The sequence below is a fragment of the Diplotaxodon limnothrissa genome, linkage group LG3 (assembly GCF_057381915.1).
Source record: "Diplotaxodon limnothrissa isolate DT_005_m linkage group LG3, D_limnothrissa_male_GT1.1, whole genome shotgun sequence".
NCBI classification, from domain to species: domain Eukaryota; kingdom Metazoa; phylum Chordata; class Actinopteri; order Cichliformes; family Cichlidae; genus Diplotaxodon; species Diplotaxodon limnothrissa.
The window spans coordinates 62,176,378-62,196,069 of NC_140598.1; the positions used below are offsets into that span (position 1 = coordinate 62,176,378).

The 19,692-nt window shown below is 42.7% G+C and overlaps 1 protein-coding gene and 1 pseudogene across 1 annotated transcript; one reads left to right on the forward strand and one right to left on the reverse strand.

Moving 5' to 3' along the window:
* Positions 1-1,016: 1,016 nt before the first annotated feature.
* On the reverse strand, positions 1,017-3,374 carry LOC146636809 (neuroligin-2-like). Its single transcript, XM_085351061.1, has 3 exons — positions 3,297-3,374; positions 2,146-2,508; positions 1,017-1,845 (listed from the first exon to the last, which is right to left on the reverse strand). The coding sequence occupies exons 2-3, from the start codon at positions 2,244-2,246 to the stop codon at positions 1,017-1,019; spliced, it is 930 nt and encodes a 309-aa protein (XP_085207187.1). The 5' UTR covers positions 2,247-2,508; positions 3,297-3,374.
* Positions 3,375-16,886: 13,512 nt separating this feature from the next.
* On the forward strand, positions 16,887-19,211 carry LOC146636810 (E3 SUMO-protein ligase KIAA1586-like; annotated as a pseudogene).
* Positions 19,212-19,692: the final 481 nt, after the last annotated feature.

Consider the following 19,692-nt stretch of genomic DNA (forward strand, 5'->3'; position numbering starts at 1 on the left):
AGTAGCAAACATGGAGCGATATGACTCGTTTAGTCTTGGGAAACGTGCATCGACAGGTACAGTGTCCTTTTCCCCGCGTCTTTAAAAATAATTCATGCATAGATCCCCCACTGAGAAAACCCTTTTATATACTTTCTCCTTTGTACACATTTTATATAGAACTATATATAATATCATTTCTCTATATCTATATTTTCAGAAAAATTATTTCCACACAATAAAAAACAACAATTAAACAAATGCTTCAAACAAAACAACAAAAGAAGAGAAGATGAAAGAAAGAAAAACACGACTGAGGCCAGTTTGGCACTTTGTCACGAGAACATGACAGAACTCTGTTAGTTGACGGTAAATAGCGATACTCTATTTTTCTTTCGTTTTTCTTCTCCCTCGATGAGAAATGAAACACAGCAGTACTTACTTGGCACCTAAAAATGCTGGTAGAATGAAAGATATGAGTGTTTTTATAGTTATATGTTTAGTGTACGCCTCCCCCCTCCAAACTGCTCAGCAGATCGGGAATTTTTAGAGAAGAGCAGGAGGGAGGCGTGTCAAATGAGAGGAAGAGAGCAGTAGTAAAACACGGATGTAGAAAAGAGAAGCATAATGTGCACATAACACACAGGAGATGGAAAAAGAGATGACGCCAACGTAAAAAAGAGAAAACAGCGAGGAGCGAGAGAGCATTCGTCCCTTTGACAAATGTTAGAGGTCTTGAGCCTGGAAACAGCAGACCGTCTTTGAAAACAGTATCTTTGAAAGATCTGAGTCACCCACCCCACCCCCACCCCAAACTGCTCATCTGCTGCTGTACACTTCAGTTGCACCTCCACATGCCACCAGTGGAGGGAGCTGCCAAGTTTTACAGCACATGACGCAGCAGGTGTAGTTGCTTTTGGAGAAAGAAGAGAATAAGAGGACAGAACGAAGGCCCACGTCGAGAGGCCTCCCTTCCAGAGCGGTAGCAGAGCCAGTGTTCCTGGTCCCTAGGTGGCGCTGTGTTGGGCCTGTCCCTACTATACCCTGGTGGTGGAGTGGGGGTGGGGCAGGGTGTTGTTGTGGCCGGTGGAGGGGAATGTGTTGAAGGCGTGAAGAGGCTGCATGCTGGTGATGGTGCTGGGGATCATGGTGATGGTGTTTGGCGTCATCAGCGGGACGTCGTCGGGGGCGCGGCGCAGCGCCAGGGTGTAGTCGGGAGGGCAGGCGGGCCGCAGGATGTCGTGGGGTCGCAGGGGCTCCATGTCGTGGTGAGCGTCGTGCTCCGAGTGCTTCATCTGCAGGGACATGATCTCCTCCTCCTGGCTGTGAGCCAGGTCGTTGGCGGGGCCGCCCCGCTGAGGGGACAGCCGGTGCCGGCGCATCTCGTGCCGCTTGTCACGCTTGTAGTAAAGGGCGGCGAAGGCCAGGATGTTGAGGAAGAGGAGCGACGCTCCAACTGCAACTGTCACGCTCAGTTCGGTGGAGTAGTCGTGGGTGTCTCCGGGAAAGAGGTCCTGGGGCGGGCGCTCTGAGCCCTCGTGCTCGGGATCTGACGGGAAGGTAGGGTAAGGATGACGAGTGGTTCGAGGAACGTTGTCTCTGGGCCTCATGGTGCCGGGGTCACGACCTGCAGGGGAGCGCGTAGTGGTGGGAAAGAGCACGTCGTGCAGGCTGTGAAGATGAGGGACTAATTCCAGCCAAAAGGCCACTTTGTTAGCTCTGTAGTTGTCTCTGACACGAGGTTTCAAACCGATGTGAAGGTACTGCTTGTCCTTCGAGTTGAACTTGGTCCAGATGACCTCCTCGAAGCGGTTGGGCTTGGTATGAATGAACTTGGTGTCCTGAGGGACGGGCAGGTTGGGGTCCCTGGTGGAGCATAAAGGTTAAACGTTTCAGTTCAAAGTTATATTCAGTCTCCATTATAAGTAACATGTGGCATCAATACACTGAATACAGACAGGAGGCCCATTCTCTGTGCAACCTTTCAACTATCTAAGACCAACCGGCTGCTCTGGGATCTGGATGCTTTTGGTCAACCAGTGTTCAATTCTTCAAAGCCACACGAGAATTAAACTAGCAACCCAGATTCAAGTATTCAAGATGACTAGAAGGCTGTCAGAGAACATACAGTAACGTGTACAGTTTACACTACGACATGAGGCCTACCCAGTCTTTGCGAAGTTAGTCCAGTAAGTCATGACCACAGCGCTCAGCATCACATCGTTCTTGGAGAAGTTGCACGGGAACAGGTCTGTGGCACCGATCATCGGTACGCCGAACACGTAAGTTATCTCGTCTCCGCGGCGTCGGCCCACTCGGGCCGCGTCTCCGTCTGGCAGTGGTGGTAGAACGTGTAAAAGTAAACTGGGGACTGAAACTCAGCATGGAGTTTGGCAGTGGCCACAGCTGGTGCCACCCACTGGTGGTCCGTAAACAGGGCCAACAGAGTCTTCCGCCGCATGTCGCCGTTGTCCCTGTCCGCCCAGTCTGTGTACATGAACTTAATGGTCTCCCTCAGGATGTCTTTGCCTGGTGAAGAAGCACAGGAGGGGACAAAAGGAGGGGGAAGAAAGATAAAAGTGAAAAACTGCTAAGAGTAAAGTAACAGCAGTGCAAGACATTTTTTAAGAGATCGGTCTGATCAAAAGATATGAAACCAAAGCAAATGTTGGTGAGATGAACCAAGAGCCAGGAAGCGAGTGAGAAATCTAGAGAGGAAAAAAAACAGTCTTTCAGATAACAGAACGAGTGACAGGCACAGAGAGGAAGCATGACTGCATTATCCAAACATGTCTGTACTGTGACTGTGGTCCGGCTGTGAGGGGTTCGCAGGCCGATCTGTCAGAAACACAGACACTGAGACTGGGAGCCGACTACCTGGGGGATGATAGCATTACTGCCCACAGAGCCTCAAAGGTTAAGGCGCAGACACGCCGTGATGTGGATGAGTGGCTCTCTTTAGCACGCTTGTCTTGTTTGATGCACTTCACTGGGCTCACATGTTACTGATTCCATTCTTTACTCGCATGTTTTAAACACTTAAAGCACTTTCACAGGTCTTTATATTCTTTTGAAAATTCATGTGAACTCAAGCTGTCAGAACTGTAATGTAAGCTTTGATAATTGTCCACATTTGTCATTTTGATGATTATCCGTTTATTTTAATGAATACAGCAAACAGAAAAAAACTAACAGATCAACAAACGCGGCTCCTAATAAGACAAAACCTGATGATGCTGCAAAATGCAGTTAAGTGAGAGGAGGCTGTAAAATGGAATAACTGAAAAAGTGGCAGTGTACAGAGGTGGCGTCCTCACCCTCTGGGTATCCGTAGAGGTTGTCAACAAAGTTGGAGATGGTGTAGTCGAACGCCGCAGCTGAGATACCGTCGTTGTCCTCACTGTCATCCACAAACTTCAGCCCCTCTCCCTGGTTCACTCCTATCAGGATGTCATAGTTTAGGAACTCCCCCTGGTGGAGAAAATGAGGAAGAACATGCTGAGTGCTGGAACAGAGCCTGTGTGCATCACAAGTCTATAACAGGAAGTGCGGCTGAAACACAGCTTTGTGAATTGGCAGCATTTCATTTCCCAGTAAACAAAATAAAGATTAGCTGTTGCCATGAAAGTCCTGCTATAAACTGTAATAATAACTGTAAGCACTTTTTAAGCACATTCAAGGTCGATTTTCAAGCTTTTCCAGCACATTACCAAAAACAGATGAAAGCATGTTTCGCTTTCACTAACAGAGGCGAGGCTGCCGGATACTGGTGCCACCAGGCCCTCTGACCACCACCAGTAGGGAACGGGTGAAGTGTCTTACCCAAGGACACAACGACCAAGACTGTCCAAGCCGGGGCTCGAACCAGCAACCTTCCGATTACAAGGCGAACCCCTAACTCTTGAGCCACGATCGCCCAGTGGGGACATTTCATTTTCCAGCAGGAAGCGCCCCCTTTTTGTTAAACCCTTTAGATCAGGGGTCAGCAACCGCACGCGGCTCTTTAGTCCTTATGGTGCGGCTCTGCGTGGTTTATGAAAATTAATTTTTTTTACTTGTAGTTCTAAATTGGAAGATTATTGTGATTTTGCAATATACAAATATACAAATAAAACACTGAAATTTTAAGTTAAGTTTGAAAACAGTTTAAAAAAAAATAGGGCTTTGGAGTTGACGTCACGCCGCAGTGCATTGTGGGATCGCGGCGCCATGTCAGTAGGCCAGAAAGCAAAACAAGCACACAGTGTTGGAGTGTTGGATTCGGGACTGCCAGAACCATGCTCAAAATCAGCGCAAAAGACAAAGGGCTGTATCGCGACCGATTGTGCAAGACGCCAAGAGACGGTACTTTGAAAAAATTGTTACGGGCGCCAACCACTGTGACCTCGTTTTGTGGACACAGAGAGACCTTGCCGTCTTCCCTGCTGTGGATTTCTGGAAACCGCGCTTAAAGCAAGCACAAGACTTCTTTCGTAAAGTGTGCCTTCCTGAACTTGTTGGGAAATACTTCTCGAAACAACGTGCTGCTCTAAATAGCCTGTAATGTTTCATGTTGTGGTTAAAGATTGATGACAGCTGTGTGGTGCGATGTAAATAGTTTGCATTTCATTTTTATGTGATTGCTGTGTACATGTGAATAGATCTAAAGAAAAACAAACAAATATACTATTCTTTTTTGTTTTATTAAAACAACTTCACACAAAGTACAACTATTTACAATGTACTGTACATCCAAAAAAACAGCTTTAAGAATACTCAACAGGAGCAAGTGTCATTTGGCCCTGGTTTGACAACAACACTGGGGCACATATTAACAAAAACACAGCAAACCTTAACGATCTTATCAATCGTCACATGATAAGAGTAATCGGATTGGCATTGTAGTGTGTAACATTTTGAACTTGTTGCGCAAACTACCTGCTACTCGCTCAACGTGAATTCTCAGGTGGGCACGTCGTAGCCTTTTGTGAAAGCTGGAATCTTGACCTGTGCACACATCATTCCTGCAGCATCTCTGATGTCAAAGCCTCTGTCAGCCAATACTACGTCCCCTGGTAACAGCTTTTGAAGAATGCCACATCTCTCTGTGATGTGTTTATCTGATGCACGACCCCCCCATCCCCTGGAAATGAAAGAAATAGCTCCATGGGGTGTAATCCCGATGAGGTATTTTATGGTGTGTGTACCCTTGTAATGAGAGTATGTTTGTGCGCGTGCCTTTAAATTAGATGGTCTTTCTGTTCGAATCTCAAAACAGTCAACAATGATGGCTACTCGTTTTCCAAAAGTTTCAGTAAACTGTGGAGGCATTGTCGCCTGCAGACAGTGCCTCTCAGGCCAGTGCACCAGTGCTCCTAAGCGGGCATACAAAACATCAATGGTATCGGTGAAGACAGAAGACAGTGTTTTGTGGGACACATCGAATAGATGAAAAGATGCTGGACTGGAAGATCAAGTCTCAGACGCATTAGTGTGAGTAAGAGCATTTGGAAACCTGTCAGTTTCTTTGATATTGGCAGGAAATCTTTGACAGTGTTGAAGAGGGACATTAAGACAGCATAACAATGTAGTCCAGTGTAATATCTTACTTTTTCGGTATCGTCCTTTAAGAAAGTTTCATTCAGCTCTGTCTTTTGCAACTGTGCTCGAAGCAGTCTGTTCTCCTCCAACAGCCGGTTTATTTCTGCTCTGCCCTGTTGACTGCACACACAATCCTTCGTCTGCCCTTCAGCTTCCGTGACGCTGTCACTCCATCACCACTGTCCACATTTGCAGCTGGTACGTCAACCTCCACTTGTCCAACACAATTGCTGTCCACTGCCTCCATGACATGGTTATTTTGTTGTTGTTCTTCTGTCAGACCTTCATCGATCATCAAGCCTGTAAGATAAAAATAGTGCATAGACAAAAGGTTAATGTACACCAATATTCCAATGACATGTGTGTGATTCATCTTTAAGTTATGTGTGGATTAGTGTACCATAAGAGCAATTTAGTATGTTTTTGGAGGGGGGGGGGGGTGTTTACCTGCAATGGGTGCTCTTTTTCGCTTCCGTTGCATACGCCTTGCGTGCCGGTCCGAGTCTGACACAGGTTTGTCGTCGTGCCCCAGTGTTGGTGCCCAGTCTGGATTTGTTACATCCATTTCATATGCTGGTTTGCCTGAAATAATGCCAAATCAAAAGCTACTCAGTCGACATGACGTGGTTGTGCAGCATCACACGTTAGCATGTTTTATCTCATTATCTATGACCGCAGCGCATTGAGAAAAAACACTAAAAGCCTTTTAATAGTGATATGAATTAATTTAGAACTCACCGGAGAGAAAATGCCGCGAGCAAACCAACAAAAAGCTGGAGATTGCACGGAACTCGATATCCGCTCGTCTCACCGCTGCAATCCATGCCTGGCGTCTTTGTTTGGTGATATCGGATACATGGGATCCCTCACGTCGCCGCCAGGATGGAAAACGATGAAAAGAGCCCATTATCCAGTTTCTTGCCTTCACGATCGTGAGATCTAACGTTGCAACCGACTACACAACACGTACGAACCATAGCTGAAGCTGTCATGGCGGCGGGGGGCGTGGCCCGCCTCCTGTGACATCACGCTCCAAAGCGACAATCTCATTGGCTTAGGGAGTGATGATGTCATAGATCTTAAGAATCCTTTGATGTTTTTCTATAAATAGGGGTGAGCAACAGCAAGTTTCAGTTCGTTTCAGCAGCAGCATCAGAAACCATCCACGAGCTGAGAAATCATCCTGGAGAAGAAAAGCGCTCCTGGAAAAGTAAGAAAGTACGTAAAGAAGAAATGGTTCCACTTGTTCCAGAGGAGAGACGCTACGGCTTCCTCACCTGATGTAGCCTCGTCTTGCTCCACCTCTGTTAACCCCACCAACCAGTCCCGGCAGTTGACTGTCCCCTCCTGAGCCTGGTTCTGCCGGAGGTTTGTCCTCGTTTACAGGCAGTTTTTCCTCCCCACTGTCACCAAGTGGAGAGGAAACCAGTCCAACGCTGGTCTCTCAATCTCCCGTTGGAGAGCCAAAGATGCATGCTGACGTGAGGAGTCCTGCGTAAAACGACGAATTTTGCCCATTTTACATTTAAACTCCACCAAAGATGTTTTAAATGGATGAGGAATCATCCACTTAAAACATCTTTGCGAGTCGTTTTGTTGTGATCGTCTAACCAAGCCTGCTGACGTGAGGAGTCACGATCGCAAGGAATTTTGCGCATTTTACATTTAAATGCAACCAAAGATGTTTTAAATGGATGAGGAATCATCCATTTAAAACATCTTTGCGAGTCATTTTTTTGTGATCGTCTAACCATGCATGCTGACGTGACGAGTCCTGCGTAAAACGAGGAATTTTGCGCATTTTACATTTAAACGCCACCAAAGATGTTTTAAATGGATGAGGAATCATCCATGTAAAACATCTTTGCGAGTCATTTTTTTGTGATCGTCTAACCAAGCATGCTGACGTGAGGAGTCACGATCGCGAGGAATTTTGCGCATTTTACATTTAAACGCAACCAAAGATGTTTTAAATGGATGATTCCTCATCCATTTAAAACATCTTTGCGAGTCATTTTTTTGTGATCGTCTAACCAAGCGTGCTGACGTGAGGAGTCACGATCGCGAGGAATTTTGCGCATTTTACATTTAAACGCAACCAAAGATGTTTTAAATGGATGAGGAATCATCCACTTAAAACATCTTTGCGAGTCATTTTTTTGTGATCGTCTAACCAAGCCTGCTGACGTGAGGAGTCACGATCGCGAGGAATTTTGTGCATTTTACATTTAAACCCAACCAAAGATGTTTTAAATGGATGAGGAATCATCCATTTAAAACATCTTTGCGAGTCATTTTTTTGTGATCGTCTAACCATGCATGCTGACGTGACGAGTCCTGCGTAAAACGAGGAATTTTGCGCATTTTACATTTAAACGCCACCAAAGATGTTTTAAATGGATGAGGAATCATCCATGTAAAACATCTTTGCGAGTCATTTTTTTGTGATCGTCTAACCAAGCATGCTGACGTGAGGAGTCACGATCGCGAGGAATTTTGCGCATTTTACATTTAAACGCAACCAAAGATGTTTTAAATGGATGATTCCTCATCCATTTAAAACATCTTTGCGAGTCATTTTTTTGTGATCGTCTAACCAAGCATGCTGACGTGAGGAGTCACGATCGCGAGGAATTTTGCGCATTTTACATTTAAACGCAACCAAAGATGTTTTAAATGGATGAGGAATCATCCATTTAAAACATCTTTGCGAGTCATTTTTTTGTGATCGTATAACCAAGCATGCTAACGTGAGGAGTCACGATCGTGAGGAATCTTGCGCATTTTACATTTAAATGCCACCAAAGATGTTTTAAATGGATGAGGAATCATCCACTTAAAACATCTTTGCGAGTCATTTTTTTGTGATCGTCTAACCAAGCATGCTGACGTGAGGAGTCACGATCGTGAGGAATTTTGCGCATTTTACATTTAAACGCAACCAAAGATGTTTTAAATGCATGAGGAATCATCCACTTAAAACATCTTTGCGAGTCATTTTTTTGTGATCGTCTAACCAAGCCTGCTGACGTGAGGAGTCACGATCGCGAGGAATTTTGTGCATTTTACATTTAAACACAACCAAAGATGTTTTAAATGGATGAGGAATCATCCATGTAAAACATCTTTGCGAGTCATTTTTTTGTGATCGTCTAACCAAGCCTGCTGACGTGAGGAGTCACGATCGCGAGGAATTTTGTGCATTTTACATTTAAACCCAACCAAAGATGTTTTAAATGGATGAGGAATCATCAATTTAAAACATCTTTGCGAGTCATTTTTTTGTGATCGTCTAACCAAGCCTGCTGACGTGAGGAGTCACGATCGTGAGGAATTTTGCGCATTTTACATTTAAACGCAACCAAAGATGTTTTAAATGGATGAGGAATCATCCACTTAAAACATCTTTGCGAGTCATTTTTTTGTGATCGTCTAACCAAGCATGCTGACGTGAGGAGTCACGATCGCGAGGAATTTTGCGCATTTTACATTTAAACGCAACCAAAGATGTTTTAAATGGATGAGGAATCATCCATTTAAACATATTTGCGAGTCATTTTTTTGTGATCGTCTAACCAAGCCTGCTGACGTGAGGAGTCACGATCGTGAGGAATTTTGCGCATTTTACATTTAAACGCAACCAAAGATGTTTTAAATGGATGAGGAATCATCCACTTAAAACATCTTTGCGAGTCATTTTTTTGTGATCGTCTAACCAAGCATGCTGACGTGAGGAGTCACGATCGCGAGGAATTTTGCGCATTTTACATTTAAACGCAACCAAAGATGTTTTAAATGGATGAGGAATCATCCATTTAAACATATTTGCGAGTCATTTTTTTGTGATCGTCTAACCAAGCCTGCTGACGTGAGGAGTCACGATCGTGAGGAATTTTGCGCATTTTACATTTAAACGCAACCAAAGATGTTTTAAATGGATGAGGAATCATCCACTTAAAACATCTTTGCGAGTCATTTTTTTGTGATCGTCTAACCAAGCATGCTGACGTGAGGAGTCACGATCGCGAGGAATTTTGCGCATTTTACATTTAAACGCAACCAAAGATGTTTTAAATGGATGATTCCTCATCCATTTAAAACATCTTTGCGAGTCATTTTTTTGTGATCGTCTAACCAAGCATGCTGACATGAGGAGTCACGATCGTGAGGAATTTTGCGCATTTTACATTTAAACGCAACCAAAGATGTTTTAAATGGATGAGGAATCATCCATTTAAAACATCTTTGCGAGTCAGTTTTTGTGATCGTCTAACCAAGCATGCTGACGTGAGGAGTCACGATCGCGAGGAATTTTGCGCATTTTACATTTAAACGCAACCAAAGATGTTTTAAATGGATGAGGAATCATCCATTTAAAACATCTTTGCGAGTCATTTTTTTGTGATCGTCTAACCAAGCCTGCTGACGTGAGGAGTCACGATCGCGAGGAATTTTGTGCATTTTACATTTAAACACAACCAAAGATGTTTTAAATGGATGAGGAATCATCCATGTAAAACATCTTTGCGAGTCATTTTTTTGTGATCGTCTAACCAAGCCTGCTGACGTGAGGAGTCACGATCGCGAGGAATTTTGTGCATTTTACATTTAAACCCAACCAAAGATGTTTTAAATGGATGAGGAATCATCAATTTAAAACATCTTTGCGAGTCATTTTTTTGTGATCGTCTAACCAAGCCTGCTGACGTGAGGAGTCACGATCGTGAGGAATTTTGCGCATTTTACATTTAAACGCAACCAAAGATGTTTTAAATGGATGAGGAATCATCCACTTAAAACATCTTTGCGAGTCATTTTTTTGTGATCGTCTAACCAAGCATGCTGACGTGAGGAGTCACGATCGCGAGGAATTTTGCGCATTTTACATTTAAACGCAACCAAAGATGTTTTAAATTGATGAGGAATCATCCATTTAAACATATTTGCGAGTCATTTTTTTGTGATCGTCTAACCAAGCCTGCTGACGTGAGGAGTCACGATCGCGAGGAATTTTGCGCATTTTACATTTAAACTCCACCAAAGATGTTTTAAATGGATGAGGAATCATCCATTTAAAACATCTTTGCGAGTCATTTTTTTGTGATCGTCTAACCAAGCATGCTGACGTGAGGAGTCACGATCGCGAGGAATTTTGCGCATTTTACATTTAAACGCCACCAAAGATGTTTTAAATGGATGAGGAATCATCCACTTAAAACATCTTTGCGAGTCATTTTTTTGTGATCGTCTAACCAAGCATGCTGACGTGAGGAGTCACGATCGCGAGGAATTTTGCGCATTTTACATTTAAACGCAACCAAAGATGTTTTAAATGGATGAGGAATCATCCACTTAAAACATCTTTGCGAGTCATTTTTTTGTGATCGTCTAACCAAGCATGCTGACGTGAGGAGTCACGATCGCGAGGAATTTTGCGCATTTTACATTTAAACCCAACCAAAGATGTTTTAAATGGATGAGGAATCATCCATTTAAAACATCTTTGCGAGTCATTTTTTTGTGATCGTCTAACCAAGCATGCTGACATGAGGAGTCACGATCGTGAGGAATTTTCCACATTTTACATTTAAACTCCACCAAAGATGTTTTAAATGGATGAGGAATCATCCATTTAAAACATCTTTGCGAGTCATTTTTTTGTGATCGTCTAACCAAGCATGCTGACGTGAGGAGTCACGATCGTGAGGAATTTTGCGCATTTTACATTTAAACGCAACCAAAGATGCTTTAAATGGATGAGGAATCATCCACTTAAAACATCTTTGCGAGTCATTTTTTTGTGATCGTCTAACCAAGCCTGCTGACGTGAGGAGTCACGATCGCGAGGAATTTTGCGCATTTTACATTTAAACGCAACCAAAGATGCTTTAAATGGATGAGGAATCATCCACTTAAAACATCTTTGCGAGTCATTTTTTTGTGATCGTCTAACCAAGCATGCTGACGTGAGGAGTCACGATCGCGAGGAATTTTGCGCATTTTACATTTAAACGCAACCAAAGATGTTTTAAATGGATGAGGAATCATCCATTTAAAACATCTTTGCGAGTCATTTTTTTGTGATCGTCTAACCAAGCATGCTGACGTGAGGAGTCACGATCGCGAGGAATTTTGCGCATTTTACATTTAAACGCCACCAAAGATGTTTTAAATGGATGAGGAATCATCCATTTAAAACATCTTTGCGAGTCATTTTTTTGTGATCGTCTAACCAAGCATGCTGACGTGAGGAGTCACGATCGCGAGGAATTTTGCGCATTTTACATTTAAACGCCACCAAAGATGTTTTAAATGGATGAGGAATCATCCATTTAAAACATCTTTGCGAGTCATTTTTTTGTGATCGTCTAACCAAGCATGCTGACGTGAGGAGTCACGATCGCGAGGAATTTTGCGCATTTTACATTTAAACGCAACCAAAGATGTTTTAAATGGATGAGGAATCATCCATTTAAAACATCTTTGCGAGTCATTTTTTTGTGATCGTCTAACCAAGCCTGCTGACGTGAGGAGTCACGATCGCGAGGAATTTTGCGCATTTTACATTTAAACCCAACCAAAGATGTTTTAAATGGATGATTCCTCATCCATTTAAAACATCTTTGCGAGTCATTTTTTTGTGATCGTCTAACCAAGCCTGCTGACATGAGGAGTCACGATCGTGAGGAATTTTGCACATTTTACATTTAAACTCCACCAAAGATGTTTTAAATGGATGAGGAATCATCCATTTAAAACATATTTGCAAGTCGTTTTAATGTTGTTGGGTAACCAAGCATGCTGACGTGAGGAGTCACGATCGCTAGGAATTTTGCGCATTTTACATTTAAATGCAACCAAAGATGTTTTAAATGGATGAGGAATCATCCATTTAAAACATATTTGCAAGTCGTTTTAATGTTGTCGGGTAACCAAGCATGCTGACGTGAGGAGTCACGATCACGATGAATTTTGCCCATTTTACATTTAAACTCCACCAAAGATGTTTTAAAAGGATGAGGAATCATCCATTTAAAACCCCCAACCAGTCCCGGCAGTTGACTGTCCCTCCTGAGCCTGGTTCTGCCGGAGGTTTCTGCCCGTTTAAAGGCAGTTTTTCCTCCCCACTGTCGCCAAGTGCTTGCTCAGAGGGGATTGTTGGGGTTTTCTCTCCTCTGCCTTTTTTCTTCATTTATTTGTTTGTTTAACTTTTTTCACCTTATCTAAATAATAAACCAATTAAATTTATCCTTTGAGTATTTTTCATCTCATCTTTACAGAATCTTTCCAAAACATTTTCAAACATTCAGATCTGTCTTTTATTTTCTTCTTGAAACCTCATAAATGGTGAACTAAAGACCCAGAATATGGTTTGAAACATAGTTTCAGCTGAAACTGGCATAACATTGTGTGTGTGTGTGTGTGTGTGTGTGTGTGTGTGTGTGTGTGTGTCACTAGTTTGGTCATCATGTTTAGACTCATTCACTCCAACGTTATTTAGGCCAAATCTTTAAAACTGTATGATTGCATACACATTTTCAATTCACTTCAATCGCACAAATAATTATTTGCAGTATCTTATTTATTATGAAAATGTCATGCCTGATCATTTGTGCCTACACCACCAAAAATGGGGGCAAAAGGGAGGAGATCATGTTTAATCGGCTATAAGAAAAGGTCAGAAATATAAGTGCCGACATGAGCAGTGTCCACAGAAACCTCTGAATCTCAGCTCAAAGCTCAAATAAACCATTTCTACAACCAGCAAACAAAGCAAAGACACCAAACAGTTAAAAGAGCAGTGACATCACCACGAATCTGTGGTCAGGTAATATCCATGTTTTGATTGATGATTTTCTGGAGTTAAATGTGAACCGAAGCATATTTTGGGTTTTATATGCTATTAAATACTTTTAAATAAATTAGGTGTGGAAATAAAAAAATCAAAATTTCCTCTGTTTGAGTCACAGAAACTTTGACATAGTAACATTTGCAGTAAGTCCTAAATGTTCACCTTTAAAGTGTTTGTGCTAATAACACCATGTGCAGTAAGACAGGCATGGAGAACAGCACTGACTGGGAGAGGCTTTGAACAGCTGACACACTCAGTTCAGTTCAACATATCAGACTTTAAGAATGCACAAGCACCTAAAATCTATTCATTTAGTCTATCATCTGTGATATTATCATGTAAAATGATGATGTATCGTTCACCTCCATTATTTAAACAAGTAGCCCTTAAGTATTTAATATTCATATGTTAAAACACTGAAATTTGTCTGTTGTCTCACTGGCTGATAGTGCCCCACAGGCCTCAGTGTGAGCTTGATGCCATTATAATGTTACAGTTGTTTAATGTGTAGGTGCTCATGATATAGACCACAGGGTCTGTGTAGATACAGGTGGGACACAACACAGAAACTTGTCACTAACATATGTTCCTCTCTCGTGATCAGTAACATCAGTTTTCACTGCAGTGATACAAACCATGAATTACACCCGTATAAAACCCTCCCAAATCAAAACAGCTCACTGATGCAGATCCTCTGCAGTGCCTCTCTTGGTTCTTTTAAAAATTCCTGCATGTGTGAGTTGCTGAAGCACACCCCGCCGTTCCCCCTTTTTGAAAACAAAGGAACGGTGGGACTGAGGCAATTTTACCTCAGGATGGCCAGTGACCACATACCAGTGATTCAGCAAAACTCACCTGAGGAATCCAGCCTGACAACGCCAAATTGTTGAGGAAAATTTAACAATAACCTGCACCCAGTGAGCTTGATTTGAAGTGGGTTTAATAAACACATTACAATGTGGAGAGAGCTTCCCAGTGAAACACCAGGACCATCTCTGAATTGTGGCCACCGCCCTTACATCTTATATACAGACAAAGAACATTCCACAAACTCTTACATGTTATTTTGAATCAGCAGTGATACATCCTACACTTCCTCTATTCAACTGTAACTACACAAAGCAGCCATGAATGTCCAGCACACACGTGTGTGCGTGTGTAGAGAGAGAGAGCTCACAAAATTAGGTGGTGTTCTTCATTGTAATAGTAAAGGTAACATGGGTCCCCACCATTTCTCAAAGACTTGTTTCTGTAGTCTGAGTATGTAATTTGTTCCATCAGATAGACATGGATCCATAGATTATATCTGGTTTTAACCATCTGATAGTTATGCATTTTAGGGCTGCAGTGAGTCATATATTTAGCAAGTAAGTTTTGGCTTTGCAGTCAATATGTTCTGCAATCCTTCCCAACACTGCTGCTGTAGGACTTAGTGGAATATTTACCTTGGAAAATGTCTTTGAGAGCATCAAATATCTGCCTCCAGAATACACAGAGTTTAGGGCAGAGCCACAATATATGAGTGTGGTTGGCAGAGTGTGTCCCACAGTTCCTCCAGCATGAACTCAGATGTGTTGGACCCATCTTAGCAGTTATTTCTGGAGTTCTGTAGAATCTGGTACATTAACGCCCCCTTTATTTTGGGCAACTGCAGGATTTTGAGTCTAATTCTAGGCCGCTGTTTAGCCTACATGAAGTTAGAAATTCTTCAATACAGCTTGGACTCTCCACCATTTGACCCTTAGAATTGAAGAAGCTTCTCGGATGAGAGGTGAAACGTCTTCAAGTAACTCAAAGAAGTCCAGACGCTTTTCTTTGCAAGCTCCTTAGACTACGATGACCTGGATGACTGAGAACCTTCACAGACTTCTCCACACTTTAAATGCACTCTAATGATGGGAACGTGTGGTAACATTCAGTCTTAACTGAAATAACATATTGCATCTATAAATGGGATTAAAATGTTTACCAAAGACTAACGTTTTTCATTCAGAACAAACAGCATATTTCAGGTTAGGGCTGCACAACTAGTCTGTCCAATATTAAAATGACAGTTGTTACAATTATTCACAGATTGTTGTGGCAAAATGTGTTTTGATTGCACTGTCATGTCAGAATACTGCTTTCACCTTTACTTTGTGCTACACTCATGTTAATTAATCTTCATAAATTAATGTTTGCAAACACAAAGTATAAAGTTTTCCACTCTGCTATTTGTACCTGCACAACAGATGTGAATAAAACTCAAACCTATACGAGGCTCCTTCTCCGTTTCCCTGCAACATTTTGTATAGATCTAACTTTTTGCCACATAAATAACCTTCTGATGTGTTTACAGTAAATGTATTTGATAGTAGCTTATTTTGTAACTTTTAGTGGGCCTATGCAATGTTCCCTCTAAGCTGCGCACTGCTGGCACAGTCTCTGCGCACAGAAATTCTGCGTTGCGCACAAAAAAATCTAACCTGAATTGAAATTAAAATTAACACTTTAACAATTCTGTTTTGCAGTGTTAGTCAGTAAGTGACTGGCTGCTCCCATATGGGAACGATGCCACCTTATCCCATAGTCCAGCCAATAATGCGTATATGCGCAGCCAATCAACGTTGTTGACAGGCTATGACAGCGTCCTTATGTGCCGACACCAGTGTTTTAGCTGGCAAAGCGGCGTGGCTGATGTGGAGTGAAGCCATGTTAATGACAACGTGTACAACCATTGGAGATGTGAGCAGGACAGACAGAACAATTGACGGAAAAATTGGGGACTTTACACCAGTTTTTAAATCGTGTTGATAGGCCACGTAAAACCAGAGTTGTGATAAAAAAAAATGCAATGTTTGGTTTTCTTCCTGAATACTGGTTGTTTATATTTACTGCGGGAAGAAACGGTTAAATTGGCGTTTTATAAGAAAAAAGGCTCGAAAGCGCTCTCCACCTGTGAGCAAAAACAAACCCCACCCCCTCTGCCTTTCCTATTCGTCTAAAAAAGTACCATGTCGACCAATCAAAAAATGATAATGCAACGTGGCATCTAGTTGTTAAGAAACGGGGGAAGTTTTAGGAGTGACGGTGGTGTTTTGAGATGTGAGAGATTTGCGACGTTTAGCGCAAATCTTGTGTAGTTAGTGTGTAGTGTAGTCAGTAGTTTTGTTGTGTGCGTCAGAACAATGAGGCGACTGCTGAATGTTACAGGTGTTACAGGAGCAGTGCTTTAAGTGGGCCGGTACGCGCCGGTACTCAGTACCGCCACTTCTAAATATAGCTCTTGAGAGTACCGCCACCTCTCCATGCGCCCAGAACGTGCTTTTAGCGTACCGGTACTCTCATTTGCACATCGTTTGGCTGCACTGCCGCTTTTCAGAGCGCCCTTCACAAGCACGCTTCCTAATTCGTCCCACCGAGAGCAGAGACTACATTACCCATACACCAATGTGTTTTACAAGTGAAAAGCGCATGCGTCGCTTTTGCCGTTGTCATGTCAACAACTCAACGTGGTCCGGAGAGGGTGTGTAAAACGCGCAAACAGCTGCTCGTTAAAATACAAAAACAATGAACACTTAATATGCTCTCCTGGCTTCAGACTCTGAGTAGTAAAAGAACAAGGTCAGAATCAGAGGACTCGCTGGCTGACACCCCACCGAGCCAGAATGATATCGCTGCAGGTCAGACGCAAGCTAATGAAAGCTGCACTAGTGCCGCAGCCGCGGACGACGGCACTTTTGGCGACGACGAGGACGAGAATGACACCATTTCTACCGATGACAACAGCCGCGTTAGCGAGCATGAGTGGCCAGAATGTTGGTCCCAAGCACAAGTCCGGTATTTCTCCACAAATTACAAGTGGCTGATCAGCAGAAATCAAAAGTTGGGTTGTAGTGTGTGTAGTCAAGTTTGTGCTCGCGTGGACATGCAGCAAGGGCAGAGAGTGTCGCAGGAGTGGAGTGGGTGCTTAATCTCGTCTTTTGGAAGGGACAAGGCTGCACAACAAAACTCACTACGAAAGAAAATAAAAGAGCACAGAGACTCAATTTATCACAAGAAAGCAGTTGAAATAAAAGAGAAGGCAACACAAAATACAATGCAAAAACACATTGAAGATATGAGAAAGGCTGACTACGCTTCAACTTGCAATGTGTTTAGAACAGCTTATAAGATTGGCAAGCATGGGCGTCCCTTTACAGACATGCCAATAGATGTCCAGTTGCAAGTCTTAAATGGTGTCAAGATGGGCAGAGTTTTGCACTCTAATAACTCATGTGCAAATATACTGGATCACATTGCAGCTGAAATGAAAAAGAAGGTAGTCAATGACATAGTGATGAATGAAAGAAAATTGTGTGTGCTCATTGATGAATCCACTACAATAAGTGGAAAGTCTGTGCTTGTCGTGTGCCTGCGGTCAGCTATTTCCAGTGAAAATCCAGACACAATATTTTTTGAACTGATTGAGCTGCAGGGGACCACAGCAAAGGACATCACTGAAGCACTGTTAGGATGTCTTCATAATAATGGCTTTGACCCTCACTACCTACAGCAACATTTGTTGGCATTTGCTTGTGATGGAGCCTCAGTGATGCTTGGGAGGAAAGCAGGAGTTGCTGCGCAGCTTTGTTCCAAATTCCCTTACCTGTTTGTCTGGCATTGTTCCAATCACAGACTGGAACTGGCAGTTTGTGATGTTTTGAAGGAGGTAGGAGGAATCAACCACTTTAAAATATTCTTAGATCAGCTTTACTCCCTCTACCATGCATCACCAAAAAACCAAAGGGAGTTAACCGAGAGTGCTCACAATGTTGGACAACGTCTCCTTGTGATAGGCCGTGTTTTATCAGTGCGTTGGGTTGCTTCAAGTGAGAGAACAGTGAAAGCAGTATGGGAGAACTACCAAGCTCTGCAGGTACACTTTACAAGTGCTGCTGCTGATACCAGCAGGGACTCAAGAGAGAGAGCAAAATACAAAGGACTCAATGATGTTCTCACTACTGTTTCTTTTGTGGTCAATCTTGGCATCATGTATGACGCTTTCACAGAACTCAGTGACCTCTCAAGAATGCTCCAGAGATGGGACATGACTTTGGATCAAGCAGACAGGCAGCTGGACCGACAAATCCGGGTGTTTGAGTCAATGGTATCCACACCTGGTCCCACACAAACTGCCATTGAAGCTGAAAAGGAGAAAATCTTCAGAAATGTATGCCTGCATGAAAATCAGAGGGTTATAAAAATCAACCATGGCCAATTTTTCCGTAGCCTGGCTGAAAATGTTAAGTGCAGGATGACTCCAACAACTTCCTCGCATGTCAGTAAAACCTCATCTGAAAAGACAGATAGTCACCTCCTCTCAGACATCAAGGTCCTCCAGTCTGACTCCTGGCCTGCATCTCTAGATATTCAATATGGGGATGCAGCGGTCAGACGTTTATGTCAGAGATTCAGAGTTGGGGAGAGGGAAAGTGTCCTAGGATTTAGGGAGTATAAAGACCTTAAAGCTTCCAAGACACCAGCAGCCCTGAAGCCGCTTCTTACAGCTGTCCACACCATTGCAGTATCAACAAGTGAATGCGAGCGAGCTTTCAGCTCAATGAATGATACTTTGACAGATAAAAGAAACTCTCTCAACATCAAAAGGCTTTCAAATATGATTTTCCTGAAATGCAACGGACCACCCTTGGATCAGTTTAACACACAAACATATGTGCAGACATGGCTGGCACTAGGGAGGAGAAGTGCAGCATCCACAAACTGCGAAGCCCAAAGTGAAAGGAAAGTGGAGCCCAAAACGTGCTGGAGCCTTTTCTAGGTAAAATGATTTGTACAGTATTTCTCATTTTTCATTTGGTGTACTGTGATTGTATTTTGCTGAATCTGCTTTTGTATATTTTTCAGGGGTAAAGAAATGAACCATCTTCAAGACTCAAGATTATGTTCTACTGTTCTATGGTTATTATGTTTGGGTTGCTTCAAGTGAGAGAACAGTGAAAGTAGTATGGGAGAACTACCAAGCTCTGCAGGTACACTTTACAAGTGCTGCTGCTGATAGCAGCAGTGACTCAAGAGAGAGCAAAATACAAATTAGTTTATAATTTATTTTATGTACATTTTGTTAAAAAACAAATTCAATACCTTTTTGCACATTTTATTTATGTTCAGTAGCTCTTTCTAGCTCAAGCAAATCCACAAACTAATAAAATGATTTATTATTTTGTATAAGGTTGTCTGTTGACTGTTGTATATAAAACCCATTCAATATAGTTGTTGTTACCTCAGGGGAGGCGGAAAAA